The 11,950-nt window shown below is 44.8% G+C and overlaps 1 protein-coding gene across 1 annotated transcript; it reads left to right on the forward strand.

The window, feature by feature from the left end:
• Window positions 1-8,958: 8,958 nt before the first annotated feature.
• a6 lies at window positions 8,959-11,317 on the forward strand. Its single transcript, XM_018017072.2, has 2 exons — window positions 8,959-9,354; window positions 9,418-11,317. Exon 2 carries the CDS (start codon window positions 9,420-9,422, stop codon window positions 10,743-10,745), a length of 1,326 nt encoding a protein of 441 aa, XP_017872561.1. The 5' UTR covers window positions 8,959-9,354; window positions 9,418-9,419; the 3' UTR covers window positions 10,746-11,317.
• Window positions 11,318-11,950: the final 633 nt, after the last annotated feature.

Raw genomic sequence — 11,950 nt, forward strand, 5'->3', positions numbered from 1 at the left:
AGCCGGAGCCGGAACCGGAACTGGAACTGGCGACTGGCAACTGTGCCTTTCAATATCCATTGAAGCCATAAAAATGAAAGTAAATAATGTAACGAATATTAAGCAAAACAAAACATTCTGATTCTTAATCCTGAATACGATATATACCTAAAATACATAAGATCTATCGCATTCTCATTCAGGGAAACATGTTTGGATAGGTTGGAAAAGAGGCTAAACTGACAGCACTGACTACGGGCGTACGTCCAGAGCTGGAAGTGGATGTGGATTTGGATTTGGGCTTGGTTAGTGCTCTGCATGGCTGCCGCTTTCCAAGCTTGAGTTTTTATTAAGTTAAGCAGCTGCAATTGTGTAAAGATGCTTTAATTTATTGAGGCGTGAGTGTGAGTGTGAGTGTGAGTGTGAGTGTGAGTGTGAGCGTAGGCGTGCACGTGTGCGTGTGCCTGTGCGTGGTCATTTGGTGCGTGTCAGGGAACTCGACGTAGCAAAGCAAACACTTAGGGCACATCTCCCTATTATTCTTACACCCCCGACATCTCCTTACCGTTTCCCACTTGCCGCTTGCCACTTGCCGTTGCCTCTCCCTCTCATACTTTCAGACATTTCCTTTTCTGTTGTGCCTTGTTCGTGTTCTTGTTCTTGTTCTCGGACTGTGGTCGTTATCGTCGGAAGGCTTCGGCCATACCCTCTTGCAGCAGTTGTTGTTGTTATTGTTGCTGCTGCTGGTTGTTTCCTGATTATTTTTGTAATTGTTGTTTAAGTTGTTGTGGTTACATCAGTCGCATTTGCCTTTATGTAGCATCTAAGCTGCTGTTTTTCGGGCGTGATTTAATTGAAATCAATTAACGGTAATGAGAAGTCATTAAGCCAGCTTACCAGCTTAGCTGCCCCTCGATGCCACTTCAGCAGCATCGCGGCGGTAATTACGTAACTCACTTTGCCCCATCAGAACTTGGCCAGAACTTGCTCTCGACTCACTCCACACTCACTCACACACACACACACACACACACACACACACACACACACACACACAATACACTCGGCTTCAGATTGAGATAGTAATTAACGTTCATGAATGCAAACACATTTAAATGTAAAGCAGCAGCATGCGAATTGAAGGCAAAGTTAATAAATATATTTCAATTAACCGAAACTCAGTCTGAATACGAGCCGGCCAATGCAGGCCAAGCCAGAGTTGGCAACAGCAGCAGCGCTCGCCGCTAACAATAACAAATTAACTGCGCCAGATGCAAGAAGTCTTGCAGCCCCACTCTCTCCAACACCCCCCCCCCCCCTCCCACACCTCCCTCTCATGGTCTTGCCGCAGCCGGAGAGCTCCGGGGTAAGACCACATATTAAATGGAGGCATAACATTTTCTTTTGCAGTAAACAAACCTAACCAAAAGTATTCAGCAAAAAAGTTTGCTATATAAATTGGTAAATGGACAGTGGGTCGCTCGCACTTAAAACTTTAAGGGACTAGGGCCGAGGCACTGCCATGTACATACATACTGCATACCCTGCATTCAAGCACCATCAAGCAGTGGGTCCGCCATGCTTCACGTGGGATACGTCGTACAGGATATGCTTGGCCCACTGACACCGATGTGCACATCGATGCCGTCCCCCAGAGCTCTGCTGAATGCGTCGTATGCAGGGTATATTCTGTTGATCTAATTGACTGAAATATTATGTTTATTTGACGTTTATTCACTTCTATCTTTTCGTTTAATCGAACTCTTCATATCATTGGCTGTACCTTATACGAGGTATGCTCTCGCCTGCCCATTCGATCGGCAGCATAATGCGTGTGTAATGCCACCATAGACGCTGCCGCGCAATGCTGGGTATCAGCACACAGTTGCACTGCTCTGAAATTGGCGCTTCAGTTGCTGTGTTTGAGCTTCATTTTTTCGTTGCCTACTTTTGTGCGCGGTCGGTTGCTTAGGGTGGAAGTGGGACCGGGAAGTGGGGAACGAGCGAAGAGCGAAGAGCGAAAGCGAGGGATGCAGGGAGCTCGTAAGCGACAAGGGGCTAAGGGCAGTGGTGTCGGTCCACTTGGCAAAACGTTACATCCTTTGCTTTGTCGACGTTGTTGGCTCGTTTTTTAAATTGTTTTGCTGTTTATTGCAAAATTACACAAAAACAATGCACGTTGATGAAGACGGCAATGTTGACGACGACGACGACGAGGACGACGACGACGTCGACGCTGATTTCGACGTCGAAAAGTAAATGGTAAAGGCAAAGGCGATGCCAAAAACAAAGGAGATAACGGCCATGGGGCGGAGATATTAGAGCGTTTTCTACATACATCCATACATATATATGCATGCCTGCTTGTGTGTGTGTGTATGTGTGTGCGTCTGCGTGTATGAGCGATTGTATGTGCGTGTGTGTCCTAGCAGAAGTGAGTGCAACTGCAGTAGAGACGCCACAAAACACAAAGTTTTCAAAATGGGAAAACTTTTTTACTCAGCGAGGACAACAAGGACACTAGCAGTAACAACAACAGCCAGCAGCCAGCAGCCAGCAGCCAAGAGCTAACAGCTAACAGCCAAGAGCCAACAGCCAACAGCCAACAGCTTACAGGCCAGGCAACACAGCGAGGCCAGCGCCAGTAACGAGGCAAGTTGAAAAATCTTTATTGTGTATCAAACCATTTGTATTAATTAGGAGCAGAAGCAAAATAATTACAAAAGTATAATAAAAAGGAGGAAACAAACCGAAAACCAAATGCTTTGTGCACTTCCCTCTATTTTTTTCATTATACCCTGAACCCATTTTCAATGGGAAATCAGGGTATAATGGTTTTGTTAAAAGTATGTAACAGGCAGAAGGAGGCGTGGCAGACCGCACAAAGTATATATATTCTTGATCAGGGCGACGAGCTGAGTCGATTTGGCCCTGTCCGTCTGTCTGTCCGTCCGTCCGTCCGTCCGTCCGTCCGTCCGTCCGTCCGTCCGTCCGTCCGTCCGTCCGTCCGTCCGTATGTATGAACGCGTCGATTTCAGAAGATATAAGAGCTAGAGACTTCAAATTTTTTTTAAAATGTCCGTAATTACAGCGCGCATATCAAGTTTATCATTAAAAATCGATAACTCATCCCGATCTTTTTTTATCGATAAAAAACCTTATCGAAAACCAGTTATAAAATTATATCTTCTACACCCTTATTGCTAGAGTCTCCAAATTTTTAATGTATGCTTATATGCAATTTATACAATTTCGGTTTTTGTTAAAATTTACCCCCCACCCTTAAATTCACCCCCTCACCCTCACTTTTGTAAAAAGCGTATTTCAAATACTAGAGACTTGGGCTTTGGAATATACACACATATTCACCATATGATTACGCTCTAAAAGTTTCATTAAGATCGTATGTCTACAAAAGAAATTATTTAACAAATAAATTCTCATAATATTGCCCACACTGCAGCGCAGCCCAAGCGCAGTCGCTGCTTACTGCGCAGTTAGCAGAGCGCAGGCTTATGCGTGCGTGTGGATGCATGTGTATGTATGTGTGCATAAAAGAAGTGCAGAATGATTAGAATATCAGCTTGGAGGGTTCAGGGTATCTCCTAGTCGAGCAGTCTCGACTGGAGCTTTCTTACTTGTTTTTTTGTGCTTTTGTTTGTGCATGTTTCGGGAGAATTTCACATCTAGTTTTGAAATCTATTTAATTTGAAAGTATAAAGTCGTTCACAAAGCGTTTTGCGCCCTGTTGAAGGTACTTGCAGTGGGTACACATGTTAATTAGTGACAGGTCCCAAGAGATACCTATTCAAGTCGGCTCTGTATGTGGGAATTAAAGCTGTAATTAATATAGCTTCGATTGCAGCGGCATCACTTCATTACCGGGGGAAGGGCAGAAAGGGGCTAGCCAGAGATAAGCTCTAAAGTTTTTGGCTGCGAGCACACACAGCAAATAGACGCGTCTAGTTTTTGGGGACCGACCACGAGCGACAACGGCGCGATAATAAACTTATTTATTGCATAGTTTATGCGCACCAGCTATCACTCATACGACATGGTGTCGCACATTTAACATGCACCCTTGTGTAAAAGGCGATAGGAATAGCAGCAAGTGCGTCCGCAGACCAAAACCAGAATCTGAAAAACGAAAACGAAAACGAAAACGAAGCCCAACTGGCTGGAACAAGCGACATACATAGGGAACATAGACATACATATGTATATATATGGAGGCATGCATGCAGACATGCACACATGCACACATGCACACATGCAGACACTTGCGCATTATCTGCTTGTATCGAATGACGAGACGAGTGGAATATCTACAAAAATATAAGTACCTACAAGTATAATGCGATCGTAAAAAGTCCTTTCATTGCGTGCATAAAGTATTAAGCTACTTTGCAGCATCTTTGCATGCATTACCAAGGATAATAAACAAATACACAAACACACAGCATCTGGCTTAAAGGTACCCTCGGCAGGCACAGTGGAACGCCTCTTTGGCAGCCTGTCAACTCCCACAGTACATCATATGCGTTCAAATAGATAGACACGCCATGGCAGAGGCTCGGGGAGGCTGGCAGCGTAGGCAGCGTGATTGAAATTCAACTTAATTTACACATCGCTTGATTTAGTCAAAATAACACTGTCAATAACAATGTATGTAGCCATTCAGAGGAATGGGAAACGAGTCTATTTCCGCAAGACAACTTTCTCTTTTTCGATCCAGCACCAATATGAGTGCACCACTGTGCAACCACTCGGAGCATCTAGTGAGTCAACCAAACTAAACCAGCCCAGTTCCCATCGCAGCGCGACTCGTGCCTGTCAAAAATATCTCGATATACATATGTATGTATACATTTCGGGCCTTTCTTGCTATCTACTCGTCTAGGCCATGGGTTATGGGCTATAGCTGGCTTTGGGCCTGGGATATGGCTCGATTATATATCTGGCTTGCCAACAATATAATTATTGATGCAATACGCTAGCCCAGCCAGCAACACCTCCGAATGGGACTAGTTAAGTGGCAATTGCTTCGATTATCCCCTGCCTGGGCTCGTCTTTGATCTAGGGATGAACGAGCGCTTATGTATACTCGCCTAATACCAGTTTATGCTCCATATATTCATATATGTCTGTTTACTGTTCATAAATAAATGGCAGCCAGGCTCTGCCATCAATATGCTTATGCATGTACGTATGCACGTCTGTATGTCTATATGTCTGTATGTATGTATTTATGTGCGTATGTATGTCTGTATGGCTTTGATGGCTTGTCAAAAGGATTAAGTGAAGAAAATACGCGAAATTGAATTCCCTGTCATCGTTGTTGTTGCCCCCCACCAACCCCTTGCTTACGCGCACACACACTCACACACACACGCACACACACGCGCGCGCACACACACATGTTTTATAACTTGTTCAAGGAAATGAAATTGCCATTAAGGACGAGTGAGTGTACTCGAGTTGCTGATGTGAACCATTTCGAAAATACCCTATAAAAGCGACAGTTGTGTGTTTATACTTGTGGCTAGAGCCTCTCGAGCTTTTGAATCCAGAGCGTGTTGCAGCATTGTTGCATCACTTTGTTGCAGTGGCAGCACAGATGCAGACACAATACCGACTCCGTATCAATCGAGTGAATCTGTCAACATCCTGCTCCTAACTAGCTAGTTGCCCGCTGTCCATCAGGCAGACTGCTCAGAAGTGAGCCACGAAACTAAATAAAATCTAAACTCTGATTGGTTTTTTCTACAAACAAAACGGCAAACTCACTACCTCGAAATAGGTGTATGTGTATATGTGTGTGTGTGTATTTGCGTGCATCTGTGTGTGTAGTCATAAGTTCTTTAACGTTATTAGAATTATGTGAATGCTAAGCCGCTCTTAAGATATGCGACTTTGATTTCAGTTCAGTTTTCAAGGCGAACGGATCGTTTCACTCTGTCATTCTTATATGTATGAGCGACACATAGACACATACAAACACACACATACAAGCAACAAACGGTCGGTTGGTCGGCGACATTTTCGTTTTGGCATTTCGCATGCAATTTGCGGTTCATTGATTCGGAAGTTTTCCCATTTAACTTAAGCCTCTTTAACAATCCTATTGACGCAAATTTCTACTTACCGCTGCTGAATGCCTGCCGGACGGGCACAGGTGTAGCTGCAGGTGCAGTCCAGATGTCATTCAAACTGAAAGCACTGGCTAAATTTATGCTTTTTCATCACCAATTAGACTTAATTGAATCTTGGCCGGCTTTTTGCCATAGCCCATCTATCAAATTATATCATATATACTCAATATGTATGTATATATATGTGCTTACATACATATATGCATAAATATTTTTTCATAACATTTCGCTGCCAGCCGAACGACTGACAAAATGGTAATGCAGGCTAAACGGCTATATTAGCCCAACACACCGCAAAACCGCAATCTCGAGGCAGTTGTTGTCTCGTTGGGCATGCTCGACTGCCAGTTGCCCTACAGTGTATGTGCACGTGTAACTGGCGATAGATGGGGCTAGACTAACTTAAGTGAGCTGAGGATGTAAGCGTAGTCGATAGTTTTCCGAATTATTCTTCCGACATTTTTCCTTCTTCAAGCCTTATGGCGCATTTTACCCAAACAGGGTATAGGTGGCTTGGGGCACTAACCGGTCGGGCAGTTGATGACAACGGCGCCAGCTTTAAGCAGGTGCATCCATAAAAACAACAACAGCAACTGATATAAGAGCAAACAGCTACAAGGAGATGTCATAGAATTACCCTAAAGCCGCCCACACACACCCACATACACACACATTTGGCCACGTACACAAAAGCTGGGCAGACTGAAGCCGTAAACCAAAATGCCGTCCAAAAGACAGGTGCAATGTGCAATCTTTTGGTATTTTGTTGGCTTTGCACATTTGGCGTAATGCCAAAATACAAAAAAAAAAAGAAAAAGAAAAGGAAAGAATAAAATAAAAAAGAAGGGAAGAAAGAAATGAAGAGAATGGGAGGGAAAGAAAGCAAAGCAAAACAAGTGCGGCAACAGCAAAGACAAGTACAATGAAAATTCAACACCTGAAAAATGCAAACACTTAAAAGACGTCCCGCCAAACGACGTCAAGAAGCAAACTCGACGAGGACGGCAAGGGCGAGGGCAATATCGATGTGCCAGCACTTCAGCGCCACTGATGAGGGCACAGAGAGGGGAGTGGGGAGAGAGGAGGGTGTGGAGAGGAGAGTGAAGAGTGAATAGTGGAGAAAGCAGAAAGGATAAAAAAGAGATGAGGAGCAGAGTAGGCGGCTGTTCCTGAGCCTTGGTCTGAGCTCCGCTACAAAAACAGCAAGGACGTGCATTCATTCAAATCGACTACGGCTCGAGTCTTACCGTTGCGAAGCACAGCGCATACAAAAGAAATTCATTTTAATGCACAGCCGGCACAGCCGGCACTGAGCCGAAGTCAAGTCGGAGGCAGGAAGCCATTGCCAGTAAGGTCGTCCTTCGGGGTCGGAGTTGGTGTCGGAGTCGGTGTCGGTGTCGGAGTCAGAGTCGAAGCCGGAGCCGGAGTCATAGTCAGTGTCGAGGTCTGCGTGCGCCTAAACGCGGCAAATGCTTTATTCTTCGCGCTTGTTGAATTTAAGCGGCCAAAGCGCATTGCAACTGGAGTTGCGGGCGGGGCAGCTGGCAGAGGGTGCCGCTCCAGCTAGACCCGAAGCTGGCAACTGGAGCTGTGGGCGGCCAAGTGGCAAGTCAAGCCAAGTTGAGTCTATAATTTTTGTTGTGGTTCCTGTCTATTGTCTTACGCTGTCTCCTCCTCGAAGCCCGCACCATCCGCTCCACCCGCCCAGTGCGTCCCATTCGCTTTTTTGCCGCGTGGGCCGTTTCCCTTAAGCTAAATGGTAGACTAACTCCGACGCTTGCAATATTCAAAGTAGACATTAGCCTTCGCCTCTGCCTCCGCTTGTGGTGCCAATGCCGATGCAAGACTGACTCGCAGTTCTGAATTAAAAGAGACCACGCTGAATGCCTTTAAAGACGCACTTAACAGATTGGAACGCTTTCAAGCTTTATGTATACTTTTGGTCTGGCTAGAACATATTTTCAATATCGTAGCAGGATCTTCAAAATTCAATATATGAATCAGTCAATTGGCATATGTTTAAAAATCGATTACATTTAGTTAATGCTCTAACTAACATTATTATTATTTTATTCATTTTCATTACATTATTTTGAGTAAACATATTTATATCCTAATATATCCATAATAATTCGAAAATCGTGTTTTGATTAAACAAAAAAAATGACTCAACAGCCTAGCGCCCTCCAGTGAGAACGGCTATATGCCGACTGAGGCTAAGCTAAAACTTGTTGAAGCCAAAAAGCTGGCTAAAAGCACATGTGTTGAGTGAAAGCTCCGGAATCCCACTCAAAACAAAAGCGCATGTGCCCAATCGTGGAAGCAGCTCAACATTTGTGGGTGGCGCCAATTTGTGCTCAATTTTTTTTTTTAACTTCTCGTTCGGACTGGCTGTCGTGCTTGGCATGCATCCTTTGCTAATTGTCGTTCTGTGTGCAACCTGGCTTCGGGCTGACTTTCGGGCCAATTCGTCTTGAGCCTTGCATGAGAACTGACAAATCAGTACTCATCCGAAGCTCTGATCATTGTCACCGACAAACCGACAGCCCGACAGACCGAGAGACCGAGAGACCGCTATACAGGTCTTGGCGACTTAAACATTTGCTGCAAACTGAACTGATGTACTTATATACATACTCTGTAATATTAAATTGATTATTTGTTGATTAAGCCAATCCGCCATTTGTGTCTCATGAGTTTTGGACATTGAATTAGTAAATTGTCAAACTGTTCCATTACTTCCGATTTAAATTCGCCCGCCAAACAACTGCTTAGCCAAGACAAGAACCTTGCGCTTGGTTGCATGTCTGCATATTGCTGTAATGTTGCTCAATGATATATCGATAACATTGACATCGATGCTGTTTTTAACATCCCTACGCCAAAACAAACAGCACGAAAAAAATACAACAAAAACAAAAGGCAACACAAACTGAACGCAAACCCGATAAACTGCGACGAAAACAACGAAATTCAACAAAACAATTTCATAAATAAGATGGTAATTAGAAAAAAGCAGCAACTCTAGCTAACTGGTGCCCATTCGTTACCCAAACGCCAAGTGGACTTGACGCAATTATGCAAGTTGCAACTGCGGCAACAACTAACTGTACTTGGTGCTAAACCTGGGTGGGTTGCACCAATTCAGCCAGCACTGGGCGGCGATGCTCAGCGCTTGCAAATCGCTATAATCACACTAAAATCGGTAGCCGCAGAAGCAGCAGTGAGTAGAATATGCAATGCGATGATGGGAATTTAATAAATCGGCTTACATTTTGTTTCGCAGCAATGAATACCAAACATTCCGAACCATTCTATATATCATCCAGCCTGTTCGATAACAGGCGCCTTAGGCGCCGCATCAGCAAATGGATGGAGCGGCTGAGGGAACGTCAGCAGCTGTACATGACCCACTCGGCCGCCTCGAAGACTGATCGCAGCAAGCGACGCTGCCATCTGATGCTATCGCGGCGTCACGTGGCCGCTGCACTACCTGCTGACATCACCATTGACCTGCTCTCTGATGACGACGGCGACGAAGATGACATATCGCAGCCAACTGCACCAGTGCAGCCTGTGTTGGCCAATGGGCTCTTACGCCATGGAGCATCTGCCTCGCTTGCAAGTTTTCAGTTATCAAAAGTACCGAATATCACTTTAGTGCCGGTTGATTATGCGCCGGCGCAGAACTCGACGTCGATGCACCTGATGCCTGATGCCAGACGCTTGTTTCGCAAAATTAAGCGCCCTGGAGGCGTTACACCGAGCGCAGCAGTCACAGCCTCTGCGTTAAACGAGAGCATAGTCTTGACCAGCGATGACGAAGATGTCAGGCTGAACCATAACGGGCGTCAGCTGATGCGCTCACCGCCGCCCCTGGCGCCACTGACCTTTTCCGATACCATCGAGGAGGTGACCGTGTCGCTGGTTCCGCGTAGCTCAACCACAGCCAATTGCCAAGCACGTCAGCGACGGCGACAGCCATGTGAGCTGTCCTTCAACAGCAATCCCAGCACCTGCAGCACACCGAGCACCGCATCCCCAAGAAATCACTACGATGGCTTCTTGAGGGTCGATGTGCCCAACGAAGAGACGGCTGCGCTACCGGATGAGACAACCGTGCATACGGTGATCGCAAATCGCATCTATGAGCTGTCGCTGAGCAAGCTTCGAGAAGGACTTGCCAGCGGCGTGCCAGAATACGCGAATGATATGTTGCCGGAGCAGCTTCAGAAACTTTCGCCGGCAATGCGAGCCAAGGTGGCGCCCATGGTGGCGCCGTCACCTCCTGCGCCCATCTCTCTGAAGCTGTCGAGCGACCTAAGCATCTCCTTGATCTCCGATGACGACGATTGTGATAATGGAAATGCGGGTGCAGGCATGGGCGGATGTGGCGTGGGCAGAGGTGGCAACGATCTGCTACAGCCGGTGGTGGCGGCCGAGGCGCATGCGGCAGCCAAGTTGCTCAAGCAGCAGCAACCCCAGCTGTCTGTGGTGCAGCATCTACAGTATCCGGGCCATGGCTCACCCGTTGCTCTGCCTGTTATGGCACTTGCGGCTACGCCCCCAACTGTGCCAACGCCCTCGTCGACCAGACGTCGCAAACTAGGTTAAGGTTCATGGAACGCCACTGAATCATTCCCCGACCCAAACGCCTTCATCCACCCTCTCACACACAAATGTAGCGGTCCAGAATTATATTATTATTTTACTAGCCTCTAGTGCAAATATATAAGTAATATACCATATAGATTTGTAGCTCCTAACCGATTTCAGCTGCAGATAGCAGTGCGTCTCTTTCGGACGCAAGCTTACCCCGCATTCTCTCTCTTTTTCTCTCGTGGACACATCTCCGTCTCACACGTCTCTCTCTTTCTCATACTTTAAGCCAAGAGAAAACATAAGAAAACATAAAATCAATAACAAATTCGACTACTTATGCAAACGGGACACAACAAATTATACAAGCAACAATATATAATGAAATATATGAAAGCACACATATATATAAATACATATATATCTGAGGATTATACAACTGTTATCTGTACAACCGGTCAACGTTAGGTCAGTTTAATATGTACATACTAAAATATCTTTTTGTAATAATTGTGCATTGTTGTCTACATATATATATACATAAGCGATGAAAAATAAGACAAAATACATTTTTATATGCAATCGAATCACACACTTCTACTATTTATCCCAACGGTCATATGTAATAATCTAGAGAAGGGTAAGGTATATGTAGGTTTTGTTGCCACATTATATGGCTATGCGTCTCAAATTATTGATTGATACAGGTCCTCCATGGCAGTTGAATATATATTCCATCTCTATGCTAAGTGATCCTAAGTCGACATCACTTATCTCTTAAGTATGCTTTAGAGATGCCTTCAAAGGCGAAGTGTGTTCACCATCTCAAGTTGCTTTTAAAAGTCGGCGATCACAACATAAGACTTTTTAAATATGTAAAAAGACTTTAAGAAAAAAAACCTGTATATGTACATATCATAAGTATTGCCCACAATATTGATCAAATTTGTAAAAAGTATTAAAAATGTATACGCAAATAGGTTATTTATATTTCCTTGCAATCTATCTCAGGTTGAATTATTTTTCGACTTCAATTGCTAAGTATAATAATAATAATTATAATATATTTTGTTTATTTTTTATTATTAGTGCGTTTTGGTTTTAGCGGCTGTAGGGACTTTGATTCGATTGTGTAAATTGGCAGCACCAGTGCTGCAACTGTCATCTGCAAATTGGCAGCACTGAAGCAACGATTGTCAACGCATGCGCCATGGGTGGGT

The sequence above is a fragment of the Drosophila arizonae genome, chromosome X (genome assembly GCF_054131065.1).
Source record: "Drosophila arizonae isolate 15081-1271.41 chromosome X, UAZ_ARI_1.0, whole genome shotgun sequence".
NCBI lineage: Eukaryota > Metazoa > Arthropoda > Insecta > Diptera > Drosophilidae > Drosophila > Drosophila arizonae.